General features: G+C 49.2%; 1 protein-coding gene across 1 annotated transcript; it reads right to left on the reverse strand.

The window, feature by feature from the left end:
* Positions 1-15,507: 15,507 nt before the first annotated feature.
* Positions 15,508-18,127, reverse strand: LOC109757453 (uncharacterized). Its single transcript, XM_020316276.3, has 6 exons — positions 17,859-18,127; positions 17,653-17,748; positions 16,962-17,180; positions 16,769-16,865; positions 15,979-16,041; positions 15,508-15,852 (listed from the first exon to the last, which is right to left on the reverse strand). The coding sequence occupies exons 1-6, from the start codon at positions 18,063-18,065 to the stop codon at positions 15,659-15,661; spliced, it is 876 nt and encodes a 291-aa protein (XP_020171865.1). The 5' UTR covers positions 18,066-18,127; the 3' UTR covers positions 15,508-15,658.
* Positions 18,128-18,439: the final 312 nt, after the last annotated feature.

An 18,439-nucleotide genomic window follows, 5' to 3' on the forward strand; every position in this document is an offset into this window, starting at 1 on the left:
AGGCCGCCAGTTTATTTTTTGCTTTACCTGCCTATCAGTCTCGACGAACTTGTTAATTTTGCACAATTCCACCCGCGGGGTGTATCTCAAACTTCCGTTGAGTATCGGCCAAGGGCCTTTTGTTATGTAAAATATTTTTCCGAGTTCTATCTTTCCTTGCTTTCTGCTCTTTTGGCTTTTTCTTTGCCGCCCTCCCTTAGTTGCCGTCCTGCCAGCCGAACAGCCGCTCTGCGGACTGTGGCTGGGTCAAGTACTTAGCTACTTTCGGGAAGGCAAGTACTTAGACGATTTAGAACATTTTAGCAAGTTAAGTAGAAGCCGGCCGGCCGGCTGCTCAACAGCCGGTCGTGGAGGCGGGAAGCCGGCTTGAACTGTGCACATGCTTTGGGTCCTTATCCATTTTTCACGTGGGCACTCTTTCTGCCTTTCTCCTACCCACCAGACAGTCGCTCTGCGAGCTGCGGCTTCCGGCGGGAGATGGCTTAAGTGCCAACACATTACTTGTCCGGCTGCAGGAAGCATTTCATAGTACAAGGCGGCGGGTCCCCGGGCCGACTAGTCGGACCCGGTGCCAAGCGGCATAAAGAAAATGACACATTCATAGGCATAATTCTTATCATATAGATAAAAGAGGGCAGTCCCCGAGCTCTTCTCGGGGGACCCGGAGTCTTCATACTTTAATACAAAAGGTAGCGTGGTACATACTGCATCAACTGTAAAATCTTCGGACGAGATTTGCATTCCATGGCCGCTATGTCTCCTTGCCGGAGTCGTCCCTCTTGCGCGCTCGAGGCTTCTGGGCGTCGGTCAGGTAGTAGGAGTCGTTGCCCAACACTTTGCTGATGATGAAGGGGCCTTCCCAAGGCGCTGAGAGCTTGTGCTGGCCGGTTGTTCGCTGGATCAGCCGGAGTACAAGGTCTCCCTCTTGGAAAGATCTCGGCTTGACCTTCCGGTTGTAGTATCGGCGCAGGCTCTGCTGGTAGATGCTGGACCGGCTGAGTGCCAACAGCCGGCCCTCTTCTAGCAGATCGACGCTGTCTTGCCGCGCTTCTTCTGCCTCCTCTTCGGTGTACATGGTGACTCGAGGAGAGTCGAATTCTATGTCCGTCGGGATGGCGGCTTCGGCATCGTAAACGAGGAAGAAAGGCGTGAAGCCGGTTGACTTGTTCGGAGTTGTGCGCAGGCTTCAGAGGACGGCTGGCAGCTCGTCGAGCCAGCAGCCGGCCGAACGCTCTAGAGGCTCGACCAGTCGGGGCTTGATGCCGGACAAAATGAGGCCGTTTGCTCGCTCCACCTGGCCGTTTGACTGCGGATGGGCAATGGATGCTAAGTCCAGTCGGATGCCCTGCGTCGCGCAGAAACGGGCCAAGGCGCCTTTGGCAAAGTTCGTGCCAGTGTCGGTGATGATGCTCTGCGGTATGCCATACCGGATGGTGATGTCGGAGATGAAAGTCACAGCAGTCGGACCATTCAATTTCTTGATTGGTTTTGCTTCTATCCACTTGGTGAACTTGTCCACTGCGACAAGCAGATGAGTCATGCCACCTCGTGCTGTTTTGAATGGTCCCACCATGTCCAGGCCCCAGACCGCAAAGGGCCAGGCAATGGGGATAGTCTTGAGTGCAGAAGCCGGCTGATGTGGCTTCGAGCGGAACTTCTGGCACCCTTTGCATTTCTGTACCAAGTCATTGGCGTCTTCTAAAGCAGTCGGCCAGAAAAAACCATGGTGAAAAGCTTTGGCCACGAGTGCTCTTGAAGCCGCGTGATGACCGCACTCGCCTTGATGAACATCTTTGAGGATTGCTTGGCCTTGCTCCGGGTCTATGCAGCGCTGGTAGACACCAGTGACACTGCGCCTCACAAGCTCTCTGTTGACTATAGTGTATGCTGCTGCCCGGCGTTGCACTTGCCGGGCCGAGATCTCATCAGTCGGCAGCTCTTTGTTTACCAGGAAGTTGAGGATGGGCTTGGCCCATGAGGGCGCTGCGATTTCTTCGATCGCTAAGACCGCTACTTGCACGAGGGCGGTCGGGCCGGGAGGCGGCGGGTTGGAGTCGGCTGCCGCTTGCTGAGTCGATGAAGTCCCCGGGCCGACTACTGCAGTCCCCGGGCCGGGCGCGGCTGTTGCAGTCCCCGGGCCGCCTGCCGCATTCCTCATGCCGGCTGCTGGGGTCCTCAAGTCGGATCCGACTGCTTCAGGAGGAGCCGGCATAAAGATGGAATCTGACTCTGGCGATGGCTTGACAGACGGCTTGAGGAGGCGTTGTAGGGCGACGCCGATTGGTATTGCTTGACGGGTGGAGCCGATTCGTGCCAAGGCATCTGCTTGGTCATTGGCATTCCTTGGCACATGGAGAAACTCGCACCCTTCAAAGTATCCACTGAGTTGCTGTACGAGGAAGCGGTAGCTCGCCATGTTTGCATCTTTGGCGTCCCAGTCGCCCGACGACTGCTGGACCACCAAGTCAGAGTCACCATAGCACAGGATCCGGCGAATGCCGAGTTCTTTGGCAAGCCGGAGTCCGTGAATAAGTGCTTCGTATTCAGCGACGTTGTTGGAGGCGGCAAAATGGATTTGCAGCACATATCTGAGCTTGTCGCCTTTGGGAGAGGTGAGGACGATGCCGGCTCCCAAACCGGTGTGCATCTTGGAACCATCAAAATGCATCCGCCAATGGGTGGAGTCCGGCGCTGGCGGCAGGTACTAGGTCTCGGCCCAGTCGACGAGGAAGTCGCCCAGTGCTTGTGACTTGATGGCGGTGTGGGGCTGGTAGTAGATGGTGTAGGGGGCCAACTCTATGGCCCATTTAGCCACTCGGCCAGAGGCATCCCAGCTTCTAATGATCTCGGCAAGCGGAGCGGTGCAGACAACAGTGATTGGGTGCTCTTGAAAATACGAGTTCAATTTCTTGGCGGCAAAGTGCACGTCGTAGCACATCTTCTGATAATGAGGATAGTTTTGCTTGGAGGCTGACAGCGCTTCACTCAGGTAATACACCGGTCTCTGGACTGGCAGTGCCTTGCCTTCCTCCTTGCGCTCTACCACTATGACTGTGCGGACCACCCGGCTGGTGGCGGCGATGTAGAGGAGCATGGGCTCCTTAGGAGTCGGTGCCACCAGGACAGGTGGAGTGGTCAACATCTTCTTGAGCTGGAGAAAAGCTTCATCTGCCTTGTCGTTCCACTCAAAAAAAGTGGTCTTCTTCATGAGCTGGTACATGGGGAGAGCCTTCTCTCCCAGCCGACTGATGAAACGGCTGATGGACACCAAGCAGCCGGTGAACTTTTGTACGTCAAGCAGTCGGGTGGGCACTTCCATCCTCTCGATGGCCTTGATCTTCACAGGGTTGCACTCTATGCCGCGCTCTGAGACCAGGAAGCCAAGAAGTTGGCCGGTTGGTACTCCGAAAACGCATTTCTCCGGGTTGAGCTTGATTTGAAATCGGCGCAAGTTCTCAAAGGTCTCCTTGAGGTCTTCTAGCAGGGTTCCACGCTTCTCCGTCTTCACCACAACATCGTCCACATAAACGTGGGCGTTTCTGCCGAGTTGTTTGAGGAGGCACTTCTGCATGCAACGTTGAAACATGGCGCCGGCATTCCTCAAGTCGAACGTCATGGTCAAGTAGTAGAAGGCTCCAAATGGTGTGATGAAGGCAGTCTTCAGCCTGTCGGCCGGGTTCAGCTTGATCTGGTGATACCCTGAGTATGCGTCCAAAAAACTCAACAGCTCGCATCCGGCTGTGGAGTCTATCACTTGGTCAATTCTTGGCAGAGCAAATGGGTCTTTGGGGCAGGCTTTGTTGAGGCTGGTGTAATCAATACACATGCGCCATTGCTTGTTTTTTTTCAGCACAAGGACTGGGTTGGCCAGCCACTCTAGAAAGAACACTTCCATGATGAAGCCGGCTGCCAGCAGCCGGGCTATCTCTTCTCCAACGACTCTTCTCTTCTCTTCTGACAAGCGGCGTAAGGGTTGCCTGACTGGCTTGGCATCGGACCGGACATGTAACTTGTGCTCGGCGAAATCCATCGGAACACCCGGCATGTCTTTAGGTGACCATGCAAAGATGTCCCGATTCTCACGGAGGAAATCGATGAGCTCGCCTTCCTATTTGCTGTCAAGGTTTGCACCTATGACAGCGTACCTCTCCGGATGCTCCGGGTCCAAGGGTATCTTCTTTGTCTCTTTGGTCGGTTTGAACGAGCCCTCGGCTTTCGACTCCTTGGGGTTGGGTGACATTTCCGGCTGCTTGCCTGCCATCGCCACAACTCGGTCAAGGAGCCGCTTCTCAGCCGCGATCACAAGGGACTCGGCCAGCCGGCTGCTATCCGCTGCACAAGCGGACGACTTCTTGTAATCCCCCGCTATGGTCAGAATTCCCTTGGAACTTGGCATCTTCATCTTGAGGTAAGCATAGTGGGGGACCGCCATGAACTTGGCCAGAGCAGGCCGGCCAAGTAGCGCATGGTATGGGCTCTCAAGGTCCACCACTTCAAACCAGACTGGCTCTCGGCAGTTTATCTCCGAAGAGGACGTCTATCTGGATCTTGCCGATTGGTGAGCAGGAAAGGCCAGGGACTATGCCGTGGAATACAGTCCGACTGGGCTGAAGCTGCCTTTGTTTGATTCCTAACTTCTCCATGGTATCCTTGTACAGGATGTTGATGCTGCTGCCGCCATCTATCAGAACTCGGGAAAAACGAGCAGCTCGCCTCTATGTGGCAAAGGTGGCATCCAGAACCAAGGCGTAGGAGCCGGGATTGGGCATTACTTCCGGGTGGTCGGCTCTGCTCTAGCTGATGGGCTTCTCGGACCAATGCATGAACTCGGGAGTCTCTGATGCCACTGCATTGACCTCTTGTTGTCGTTGCCGTCTGCTGTGCTTATCGTCGGCCACGCTGGTGAACACGACATAAGCTCCGTGCTCTTCAGGATACTCATCTTGTATGGCTCCGACTGGTCGAACCGCAGGCTCCTGGGGGGGAGGAGGAGGCGGCTGCCCAGCAGGCGGAGGAGGCAGAAGGCCGTCACCCTTGGCGATCCTGGTGAGCCAATGGCACTTTCGAGTGGTGTGGTTGGACAGATTCGCACCACTGTGGAACTTGCAGGGCGCATCAAGGGTCTGCTCATATGAGAAAGCGGGCAGCCAATTGGGCTTGCCGCCCTTCTGGCGCTTGGATGGAGGCTGCCCTTCCGGCTGCTGGTCTTCGACTGTCGCCACCTGCCGGCTTGTAGAAACCGGCTGCGCGGCCTTGCGTTTGTTGTCGTTGGGTTGCTGACGCCGACTGGTGTCACCAGCCGGGGCCTGAGGAGCTGGAGGAGCCACTTTGCCAGACGGATCAACTTGGATCTCTGCCTTCATGGAGGAGTCGGCCGTGGCGTATTTATCTGCTATGATCAGCAGCTCGTCGAGGGTCGCCGGCTCGTCGCAGAGAAGCCTGTGCTTGAGAAGGGTGCCCTCTCGGCACCCGGTGGTGAAGTACTCGATGGCCTGCACCTCGTGCACGCCTTCGCAAGAGTTGCGGAGCTCGGCCCAGCGCGTGAGGTAGTCACGAGTCGACTTGTTGGGGCCTTGCACACACAAGGAGAGCTGCCGAGGCTTGGGCGGCCGCTTGTATGTGCTGGTGAAGTTGCGGATGAAGGCTTCGGTGAAGTCGACCCAGCTGTTGATGCTGCGGGGTTTCAGGCTGTTCAGCCATGTCCGGGTCGTGCCCTGGAGCATGAGCGGAACATACTTCACGGCAACGCGCTTGTTGCCGTTCGCGATGCTGACGGCTGTGGAGTAGTCGACCAGCCAGTCATCCGGCTTCACGGAGCCGGTGTATTTGGGCGTGTCTCTCGGGAGCGTGAACCCTTTGGGGAAGGGCTCATCTCGAATGCGGGAGCCAAAACAAGGCGGACCCAGCTCATCTTCTTCTTCTAGCGCCAGGGATCGGTTGAGGCGGTCGATCCGGTGGCGGGCATCGTTCTCTCCGACTCCTTCTCGGCGGCCAAGGCGGTCGCCGAGTGTCGGGTGTTCAACAGGCGGCGGGGAGACGCGCCTTTCCCTGCGAGGGGGAGGAGGCGGACAGTCATCCCGTCGTTCTACTGCTCTTGGGGGGCCGTCTTGGTCGCGCTCGATGGTGATGCGAGTCCGGCTGCAGCTGGCAGCCGGCTCCTTGTCTCTTCTTCCGCGGACGCCACCAGTTGGCATCCGGGATGTCGCTCCTTGATCTCGGCGGGGAGGCGGATCATCATTCTGCCGGTTGGGAGCCTCAGTACGGCAGCCGGCCTCGTGCTGCTCAGCAGCCGCGTCGAGGAGTCGCTGGACGCGCTCCGCCATCTGGCGACGCTCTTCGCCCTCAAACTTGTCCAGCTCTTCTGCTGCCGCCTGGGCAGCTCGTATGTTTTCCGCGGGCGTGGCGTAGACGGGGCAATCTGCCCCAAATAGGCTGGCGATGGCCGCACCGCGTTGCTGGACCGTGCCGATGCGGCTAGGCCCACCAGGAGCCGGCGTGCCACCCACAGCGCGGTCCATCTCGCGCTGGTAGGCCTCCGACAGGCGTCTCATGTTGGCCAGCTTCTTGGCACTCTCGACTAGCTGGGCGCGGCGTGCTTCCAGCATCTCGGCGTCGGCGTCTTCTGGAATGGGCGCCGTCAGGTCTTGCAGTGCCGCATCGAGCGGGTCATGAACACCTCCGCCGGAGTGATCGCTATGACCGATGACAAGCACCTCCGTGACGGTGCTTCCGCAGCTCTCCGCGCGAGGAGGCGGCTCGTCGTAGACCACCACGTTGGTGGCAAACGTGTCAAGCGATGCAGTGTCGGAGTCGACGAGCATCGGGTCGGTGGAGCCTACAGATTCCAAGTCCACAGCGGGCTCGCTGGTGACGTGGAGCTGATCGAGAGGCTCGCGAGGCGGCTCTCAGGGCCTTCGGTGCCCGCGTCAGACGCGGGCTCGTCGGAGAGGCGTACCTCGCCAACAAGATCGGCGAGGCAGCTCACCGCACAGGCGACCTCCGCGCCATGCAGCGCGTCAGCGCAGAATCCGTCTGGCGTGCCGGGCTGGCTGCGCTCGCCAGGGAGGAAAAGGGTTCCCGTCTAGAACAGATCTCCGGACGACGGTGCACCTCGCCCCACGGTGGCGCCAAATGTCGGGGGTTGGGTGCGACATATGCCAATGGATGGCTTATCATGGTGGGAGCGAGTAGAACGTCGCCGGTGCCTGGAAGCGGGATAAGGCGTAGACACGAACGCCGGCGCACTTTACCCAGGTTCGGGGCTCTCCTAGGAGATAACACCCCTAATCCTGCTCTGCGGGGTCTCTGCATGATCACTAAGGCACTAGTGAGTACAATGGTGCTCCTCGAGCTGTTTGCTAGAGGTGGAAGAAAGCAAGGCTAGCTCTCTCCTTTCTCTATGGGTTGGTCTAGTTCTAACAGGTTGGGAACCCTTTGCATGGGTGCCCTAGGGGGTTTATATAGGGCTACCCCCCAGGGGTACAATAGTAATCCGGCCGGGTGTAGGACCCGGCTGTCAGTCTCTCTGGTGTCCGGCTTCTCCGCCGGCTGCTAGGGCCCGCCGCCTGGTAGGCCCCGCCGACTGGTCTGGTACGGAGCCGACAGGCCGCCTCCGCCGCTCGCGGGTTTTGTCGGATGCTGATCACTGTAGTCGTGATGCTAATGACGCCGGCTCGGTCAGGGGAGCGTGGCTACAGCCCCGCCGCCTGGCGGGCGATTACTGTAGCCACTCCGCGTCTTGTCTGGTTAATGGCGAGGGGGCCCCAAGGAAGGGGTGGGCCGACTGTTGGGGACCGACCCCCCCCGGATCCGACTGGTGTGGCTCTAGCCGTCTTCCGGGCTCTCGCTGATCGGTGGGGCCCGTCGTCCTTGGGCCGTACCGTCAGGCCGTCGTAGGAGCAGGGCTCCGCCTGCTTATGGTGATGTCAAGGGTGGAGTGGCAACAGTGCCGCGCCGGGCGGAGATCTCCGCTGGTACGGTGCACTGTGGCCACGCCCATCCCTGGATTTGGGAGGGATGGGCTATACTGTAGTCACTCCCTGTCTTGTCTTTCTTCATGAGGAAGCAGGCTTCATGGGCGCCTCAGGCCGACTGCTAGGGACTGACTTCTCTGGAAGCCGCCCACTAGGAGTCGGCTTGTCTTGATGCCGGCTTTTGGAACTCAGCCGTCTACGGGCAGCTGGCTATTCCTCTAGCCGGCCATCAGAAGGCGGCACTTCGTCTTGGTGCTTTGAGGGGCGCAGCCAGCCCCGATGTCTTGAAAGGTTCTGGGTCTCAGGTTAGCCTACCCGTGACCCATTACTCCGACAGTGGACTTGAGCAAGATGTTCCCGAAGAGAAGAAGTCGGTTTGAGAAGAAGCAAAAGGCGATGCACGAGCTAGATGATTGAGATACGACCAAGAGCAGCATCGTTTTGTATGCTGGCTTGTGTGCCGGCATGAACTAGGGGCCGGAAACATGAATTATGGCTGTTTTTTGTGCGGTGGCAAGTGTGCCGGCCGCTGATCAAGGCCAGCGTGAACCATGAGGGTGATCATTTTGTAGGCTAACATATGTGCGCTCTGGCCGGCATGGTTATGGCCACGGTCAGTTTTAGTTTTTTTATTTATTTATCTTACAAAAGGAGCATAGCGCCCGGACAAAATGCGTCCGTCGGTTGGACGCTGCGACCAGATTTGCTTCGTTATAGCCAGACAACGACACTTTGCCCAACCCCAAAAAATAGAATCCATATAAAACGGAAGTTCATTTGGGGTCGCATGTTGAAGTTGCTCTAATATTTGACACTTTTGACAGTAGGGTTGATAGAGACCACTCGCGCACGGACTAGTATCGCTCCCTTCGTGTGTGAGCCAGGCCACAGCAACCTGAATCATGCGCTAACCGAAATTGCTACCGGACTACTACTGGTTGTGAAGATTCACACGCCCGTCTGAATGTAGACCGAGGTGCCCAACAAACAAACAGGTCATGTGCCCACGCACTGTACGAGAATCCAAGAGAGGCTGCACAGAGCCAAGGGAACGTGGGCTGTGGGCGGCCTCCACAGTTGGCTCGTTGCCCGGGATCGTGTACCCACTGCAGACCGGTTGGTGCCTCCTTTATTGCCTTTGTGCCCATGCGCAGATACTTCAACTTTTCGAACTTGAGACTCCTACTGCGAGGACCATGTTCGCAAGCACCTCTTTCCCTTTTGCCTCTCCTCTCCATATATATCCCCCAGTAATTCATTTTGCGCTATTCAAATGACACTCAAACCGGTTTCATGTGTTTACTACTCCCGTGACTTTGACACGGCATTATTTTTTTGCTTGCACTTCCTTCCGGTCATTGTGTTTTGACCATGAATGTTGTAGAGTGACTCCAACTGCCCCGCAACGGCGCCTGCCCCAAAACGCAGAGGTGTCGCAGGGCGAGCGGCTTCTGGTCCTGCGTCTCTGTTACTTTGTCTGGCGCAGCGGCCATGAAGGAGGAGCACATGCTCGCCCTGCCCGGCCCGGCAGCGCGCATGGCCGCTTCTGCGCGTTCCTCCAAGCCGTTGCTCCAACCGGAAAATCTGGAGGCTGAAAACCAGAGAGGAGCACTCCGTCAACGGAACCGGAGCATATTACGGCTAGCGGTACTAGCGCTCGTCGTTCTCGTTCTCACTGCAGTCGGAAACGCGTCGCCCACGAGGCTTTTCATTTGAAATTATCTCTCCATGCATCAATCTAAACAGCAGGGCCGTGCATCAATCTCTCCATGTGAGTTGTCGTGTGTTTTTGGCAGCTGTGGCCGGGGAGGGAAGGGGCCCGTGAGCGATCGGGACCAGCCGGTGAAATCTCGAGCGAATTGAATGCGGTGATCACCGATCACACCGGTGCCGGTGCAGTGGTGCAGACAGGCAGGCAGAGCCAGCAAAGGCCGTCGCGTCGCAGCGTTTCTTGACGCACATGCGGTGCCTCCGGGGGCAAAGGATTCGGCACGCGTCGCGTACCGTACCCAGAGGAACGTGCAAGTGTCCGGCCGACGACGCCGCGGGAGGAGACGAGAGGTCTTGCAGCCTTGCTGGAGCACGGCACGAGGAGGGGCCCCTGCCGCGTCACCGGTCAGGTCAGTGGTCACCTACTACACGGTTGGATGTACCCTACCCTATGCCACCTCTTGGCACGCCCGCTGGGTGGAGTGAATGCTGGGGGCTATATCTACTCCCTCGTTCCGAAACTACTTCCGCGGAAATAGATCTATTTAGAACTGAGATACGTCTAAATACACTCATCCCATGACAAAAAAATTCGGGCAGAAAGAGTACTAATCATATCTACTATACTAAAAGGCTGGAGACTCTCACTTTTGTACGGGTCTAATGGCTACAAAGAAATATTTCTTTCATTGTGGTTCCTTCACAATTAAGGGCGGCTCGAAAATTAGATTCTTGAAGGATAAGTGGCTAGACAATGCTACACTCCGGAATCAATATCCAGCTCTATATAATATTGTGTGTCACGAGGGTGATACTATCGCCACGGTTATTGAATCTTTTCCACCAAATGTGACGTTTATAAGAGATTTACTTGGACCCATACTCCAATCATGGAACACCCTGCTGCAGCGGTTGTCCACGGTGCAATTGTCATAAGGTTCCGATAAATTTCGTGGGAACCTACGTGGGAATGGTCAATTATTAGTGGAGTCTATGTATAGAGGAGCGCTCCAGGCAGATGTGCCAGTTGATAATAATAAGATCTAGAAGATGAAGACACCTTTTAAGAATAGAATCTTTGTGTGATGTTTTTATCGCGGAGTCATTCTTACTAAAGATAATGTTATTAAGAGGAATTGGCATGGAAGTGCATATTGTGTTTTTTGTCAACATGATGAAACAATAAAACACTTGTTATTCCAATGCAAATTGGTGGTCAGTTATCCAAATAGCTTCTGACTTGTATCCTCCTTGTAGTGTTGTCAATATATTTGGCAATCGGTTACTTGGAATTGATCACAGATTTGGAGCTCTTTTCATGGCGAGAGTGCTTGCCGTTATCTGGTCGCTTTGGTTATGTAGAAATGGTAAGGTTTTTAGCGGTAAAGGTACTTCTCTTATACACGTTATCTACAGATGTACCGGCACACTTTGTTTCTGGTCGTCCCTACGACATGTGGAGAATCGAGACCCGTCGAGACCCGTTTACGGAGGTGTGTACACGATTGGAGACTGCGGTGAGGGATACTTTTACCCTACATGGAAGACAGCATGATCTTACGATTGGCCCCCCCTTCGGTTTGGTGTTACACAGACTCTGTATGTTTACCTGTATTTCGTCATTTTTTTGTTTTGTTTTAAGAGAGGATTTTTTTTACTGTGTGCATCTTAACTATGTAGAGACCAGGGTGTAGTGCTTAAACTTTTTAAGTAATAAAGTGCCACTTATCGAAAATCTATATCTTAGAGCATTTGGGCTTGTCCAAACAGTTGTCTATATGTGATATACATAATATGAGACAAAAAAAACATTCTCCAGCAGATTGTCCATAAAATAGTATATCACTCCACATTGTGTACATATCAATGGACATTGTCGAAATATAGTTGATACCTGATAGATAGACATTGTATAAATGTGGACTATGCTATAGACAATCTACCGGAGAGTGTTTTGCTTCGCATTATATTTTGTACACACAATCATTTCAATAGTTATAAAATAATATTAAAAATAGTAGAGAGCATATAGACAATTTGCTGAAAAAGTGGTTGTGTATATGAAGGAATCATTTTGGACCATTGTCTATATGAACACAAAATATACACAAGCCGTTGGAGATGCTCATAATCATTTAGTGTGATATGTTTGGAAAATTGTATCCCAATCGTTCTAGTTTTCCATACTCTAGTGGTACCTCAAAAAGGAAGAAAACATGCCACACAAAATATTGTCATCTTTCTTCTCCTTCTTCTTCTTCTTCTTCTCCTCCTTCTTCTTCTATTTATGTGTGCCTTAGCGTAGCCCAACAACAACAACAACAACAACAACAGCAGCAATAACAACAGATAATAAGATGTTACCAGGCCAAAACATCCAACTCTATATCCCGCCCAAAGTGAGGTTAAACCCCCAAGGCTCTATCTCGCCAAATCACCAAGGTTACTCGCCTCTGGCGCGAGGCTAGCAAGCTGGCGCAACAGTGTACCTCTACCGAGCGGTTTTGGGGAGCTTATATAGTCTTGTTTGGACCAGTTTAAGAAGGTACCGTGTGGTTTTCTTTCTTTCTTTCTTTCTATGTGTTTTGCTTATGTTCCTAAAAAAGGTGTTTTTCTTCTCGGTTTTTAGCTTTTTTTTTCCTTTCTTTTGAATTCATATCAATTTTCTAATACACATTGTCCATTTTCCATATACACGCGGAACATTATGTTTGGTAGACGTTGAATATATTTTCAATACAAGATGAATTTGTTTTTTCAAAAACGTCTGTGGACATTTTTTCCGATACATACAAAACATTTTACAAATGCATGTTGAACCATTTTTTCAAACTGCACGAACATTTTTTACATCCCATAAACATTTTTTAGTGCCATGATCATATTCTCGAAAGACTTCGACATTTTCTTGAATGGTATTTTTTAAATACGTGATCATTTTTAAATCATATAAATATTTCCTTTTAAATATTGCTAACATATTCTCGAAAGACACGAACATTTTATTTAAGGGTAATTTTTTCAAAAATTACGTGAACAAATTTTATATTGTGCAAGCGCTTTTTGAAATTGTGGCTAACATTTTTTTATGCTTTATAAAAAGTAATTATGCAATTTATTTACATTATATAAACATTTTGACATGAGTATTGTTTTTTTGAAACAAATGTAGGTTTCTAAAATGTCACAGGCAATTTTTTAGTGTGATCAAAATGTTTTAAAAGTTGTGTGAACATTATTTACACCGCATGAGCATTTCTAAAATGTGCATCGAGCGGTTTTAAATTTTGAGTAAATTAATTTCTGAAATATATGTATTTAAAATATTTCGAAAATACAAATAAACCTAGAAAAACGGAAACTAATGAAAGAACCAAGCGATATGTCCCCACTAGAGAGCGCACCCTCTCTCTTTCTCTCTCGCATGGGGAATCCTACTCCCCGTACAGGTGCAAATCCTATATGTCGCTCCTAACGATTTTAATTCAATCCTACGGGCTACTGCGGGCCTGTCCATTAGAGCGGTTGTACACTGCCGCTCGTATCACATCGTTGGTTCGCTCTTCTAGGTTTTCTTTGTTTTTTCTTTTTTATTTCTTGTGTTTTTTTGTTACCATCGATTTTTTTTATTGTTTTCTTTGTTTTGTCGGTGTTTTTTTGGTTCTTTGTTATACTTTTGTTTTCTTTTTCTTTTTCTTGTTTTTCTTTGTTTTCTTTGGTTCTTTGCTTTTCTTTTAGTTTCATTATCGGTTTTCATTCTTTGAGCACATGTCTCAGTACACGCTATTCATTTTTTGTTTTTCTTTGTTTTTCTTTGTATACAGGAAGATAGCTTTTCTTTTGTTTTTCTTTGTATACAGGAAGGTAGTTTTTCATTTTTCAGTACACGCTATTCATTTTTAGAGCACACATGAAAAAATTTCTGATATATGTTGGATATGTTTTCAACAGTTTTTACATGGTAACATTCTTCAAATACAGATATATTTTTATAGCACACGTAAAATATTTCTCTGAGTCATGTTGGACATTTTTCAAATACATGATGTACAATTTTCTAAACACATGTTTTGAACAATTTTTTAATAGACGGTAACATTTACTGTATACACATTGTATATATTTAATGACAATAATTTTTAAAACTACACTAATATTTTTTTATTGTATAAATATATAAAATTTCATGGACATTTTTTGGAAACATATGAATATATTTTTAAAATGTCACAATCATTTTTAATGAAAAAAATATATGTTAACCTAATTGAACATTTTTTATACTGTATATAACTTTTCTCAAAATGTCACGAACATGTTTTTGAAATGCGGGAGTATTTCCACGTACATTTCTTTAATGGTACAAAACTTTGGTTCCTTGCTTTTCTTTTTGTTTTTTATCAGCTTTCTTCGTTTTTTTTGCTTTTTTTTTTGTCAGCTTTCTTCGTTTTCTTTGTTTCTTTTGCTTTTCTTTTTGTTTCTTTATCGGATTTTTCTTTCTCTGAACACATGTCTACCTTTTTAGAGCACATGGGTAACATTTTTTGTATACATGTTGGATATTTTTCAAATACATTATGTACAGTTTTTTGAACACATGTGTTGAACACTTTCTTGAATATACGGTAACATTTGCCAAATAAAAAATGAACATTTTTAATGCGATTTTTTTAAACTACGTGAACGTTTTATTTTACATTGTCTAAACATTTTCAAAATTTCATGGAATTTATTTAGAAACAGCAAGCGGCCCTAAAGGGGTGGCCCACTACTGGCTTCCTAAAGGCGAAGTAGCCCTCTGTCTTGCAGCAAACGGCACATAGCCACTATTCCTAAGGCTCGGGGGATAGGGACCAAACGCGCAGCATCGCCGGCATGAATGGGCTGGTTCATTTCCTCTGTTTTCTGTGTTTTCCATCCGGTTTTCTGAACTTTTCCCCCCTTTTCTGGGTTTTTCTTCTTCTTTTTCAGTTTTTTCCTTTTTTTTCAGTTTCCTGTTCTAAAATTTAGATCATTTTTGGGAAATTACACAATAAATTTATAAATCCCGGTGTAATTTTTTAGATACATGAACTTTTTTTGAGAATCACCAAACATTTTTTGAAATGCGCAACATTATTTGAACCGGTGAACATTTATTGAGTTTTTGAAAACCATATTAAAAATATGTGAACATTGTTTGAATTCGTGAAAAAACTATTAAAAAGCGGGAGTCATTGTTGAAAATTTCATGATTTTTTCAATTAACGATTAATATTTATATTAAAAAACAATAAAATTTGGGGATATTTTTTCAATTTGCGATTTAAGAAAAGTGAAAACATTTTTCAAAATTGTGAACATTTCCTGAAATTTTCCGATGAATGTTTAAATCCGGATTTTAAAAAAAGCATAACTTTTATTGAGTTCCCAAATTTAGTTTAAAGAAGAAAACAAAAAAGTTAAACAAAAGAAAAAACGAAAAAGAAAAGTAGGGGCACTGCCGCGCAAATGGGCGACCCAAAAGGGCGCATGTTGTATCATGCGCGGTGCGCGTTTGAGTGACTCCTATCGCCCTACGCGGGGATTCGGAGGTCTCGTCTCTTATTAGGTGAGACAAAGCGCTGCCTGGAAAAAACCTAACAGACACAAATGTATCCTTATACAGTTATACCATGGTAATGCTTTCTAGCCCTTCATCAAGCATAGCCAACCCATTTACTACCTCCATTCCAAAATATAAGACGTTTTGATAGGCCATTTGGCCTATGGAAAAGCCTGCAGTTTTTTTAGAGAGAAAGGGCACCCGCCCCTGTCCATTTCATAGAAATGCAACGAACAGTAGTATTCGAAGTGCCTGCCCAGCAAGGCCTGCAGGATTTACTCAAGAAAAAACGGAAAGGCCTCCAGGGGCAATAACTGAGCAGAAATGTGCCAGTACGAGTATTATCTCAGAACAAACACCACAGGGCTCCGTCCCAAACAGGCAGAGCATGTCATTTATAGGCTACACCATAAACATGGGGGCTAACGATATACGCAGATGACAGGCGCACCGCGTTTAGGCTCAAGCTCGAGAACCCAGCTTCCTTGATGTTTTCAGCTGTTTTCCTGGTGAGGTGGCACCCGTCAGCGACAAATTGCTGCAGAGGATCAAGGGCACCTTGCACCAACAGGAGGAAGGAACCATCTACGAGCGGACAGAATGAGCAGGAGATCAAGCAATGCACAGCAGCACAGGGATATACGTCTTCAACATAGAATAACAATTAACAAGCAACCACCAGAGGTTATGTATGCTAGTAGCTGGGGGTACCTGCTGCAGCAACATGCTCAATGAATAGGTAGAGACCACCCGGCTTTAGGACTCTCTTTATCTCTGCAGAAGTTGATGCTCAGAGTTATTCAAATAGAAAATGGCGGTTCTAATTTGTTACGGATTGAAGTGTATTCTCCAGGCAAGGGGCAAATGAAGGGAAAGATTGCTCAGATGTCTTCTCAATGTAAGGTGGAAAGCACAGAAAAGATGGAGATGACAAAACAAGTATGCCTTAAAAGGAAAGCAAGTACCAAAACGTAAAAATGAAACTTAGGTCAGTATTCAATAACCACAACTCATGGTCAGTGTGATGCGTAAAAATGGAAGCCCATAATGTGTTATGTGGTCTTTGTGTCTAGGCACATGCATTGCCAACATGCCATGCACCATAATTCAGTAATGCAAATGGTAATACTAAGGAAAAGACAATGACTTTCAGCTAGACAAGATTTTATTTATTTCAGAGAAGTAAGAATTGATGACATAGCATGGTAGTCCTTTTACTGTGGAATTATTATTTGTTTACTAGGAATAGGCCGGCATACTGTTCTAGAATTCAACGGTCTGTATGTAGGAGTTATCGGTACATGAATGCCCTATGTTGACCATTTCGACTTCTGAATTACTGTGTGCCAATACTTTTTGTTTATTGGATGATGAACTGCCGGTAGAGAGAATGTGTCAAAAATTGGTATATTCTTAGGCCGTCTAATTGCCTTACAAATAGATCTTAAGTTCTCATATGATACATAACTTAAAAATCACTGCTGCAAAGATGAATTATTACCTCTTAATGCCATATCGGTGTCTTTTACAGAACATAACACCAATGTACCAATAACTGCATCCATGGAACCATCTTCTGCTGGCAAAGCTTCGCCAACCTAAGTAAAACCATGCGTACAAAACAGTTCTCATGCTAACAGAAAACATAGGCATAGATACCTAGTGCACGATCATAAGGCACCATACTTCCATACCCCTCTTCTGAAAGTGAAATTTGATGACGGAAGCCCAGCAGAAGTTGCTGCTGCTCTAGAATACTCCTCCATGTAGATGTTAGGATCCACCCCAATTACATTTACCCCATCAGCACTTGCATAGTACTTTAAGTTGGGGCCTGTTCCAACACCAAGCTCCAGAATGTTCTTCCCCGCAACTGACAATTGGGAGAAGAGATTCGATTTATACTGCGCAATCTGCAAGCTTCACCAAGTGAAATGTTTAGTGAGAACATAACACGTTGTAAATATCACATCTCCGTTCCTGAAAACATATGAATGTATTTTTTATAGGAAAACTAAAACTACTGATCAGGTGATCATGGATATAACAAATAAGTACTAACACTTGACAGAACAGCACTCCAAGTGCCCACTTCTGATATTTATCTCCTCACCGGATGAAAATAAAGGTATGCGTCACTTGAGACGCTTCACGAATCACGAGTTCACGATGTCACATTGTGCAATTCATTCAGATAGGAAACCAGACCGGCAATATCACAGATTGAAACATCCGAGAATTTGGGTTCGGTGGGTTCAGTTAGCTGCCCAGTTGCTGACACAGACTTGCAATCCTATGATGAGTTGTCTCTTGGAAGTTGGTTAACACGTGACAAACTTGGATATGATAAAGCAGTGGAACAAATATTAGGGGGAAATTATATACCTCGGCTTCATAAGACTGCATGCCCTTGTCCATGGCCGTTGCGTAAAGCTTCTCGTACCAGCCAGGCCTCGCTGGGTGCACCCGTTCAAGCATCACCTGCACAAAGCCACACCAAGTAAAAATATCAGATTGTCACGAAGCCATGTAATTTGCATCGCAGATAGTGAATTGGTGACCGGAATAAGATTGGGCGTGAAGGAGCTTACGTCGGGGTCGATGGCTGGGGCGGCGAGGCACGGAGGGTTGACGAGATGGAGGAGGCCGGCGGCAGAGGATGCACCGAGGAGGTGGCGGCGGCCGCAGCGGCAGCTTCCAAGGATAGCTACGAGAGTGCTTCTGCGGCGGGGTTTCAGGTTAGGATGTGAGCGGCGGCCGGGGACGGCGACCGCAGGGAGCGCGACGAGGCACCGCATGCCGGAGATGTTGGGGAACGGCTCGACCCTTTGACACGGTCCGGCATATCTAAAGCCGAAACTCCCCCCAAAGCCCTTTTTTTTACCGTCGACGTGAAAAAAAGTCGTGTCCCCGAAAGCCCATTTTTCGTCGGTTAGGCCCGAATTTGGTGCCGGTGAACCCAGACCGAACCCGGCGCGCTTGGGATGTCCGGGGCCGCCGAGAGAAACATTTTTTACGCGAAAGCCTGGTGTACCCGCCTAGTGAGCGGCTGGACGCCTTTGTCGTCCTCATCGCCTCGGTTTCTCGCGGGAATCAATGCGAAGGCTGCCGCCGGTCAACCTCCATTGATTCATCACGGGCGGCGCAGTGAAGGCGCGCCGACACGCGTCCC

The sequence above is a fragment of the Aegilops tauschii genome, chromosome 6 (assembly GCF_002575655.3).
Source record: "Aegilops tauschii subsp. strangulata cultivar AL8/78 chromosome 6, Aet v6.0, whole genome shotgun sequence".
Lineage (NCBI taxonomy): Eukaryota > Viridiplantae > Streptophyta > Magnoliopsida > Poales > Poaceae > Aegilops > Aegilops tauschii.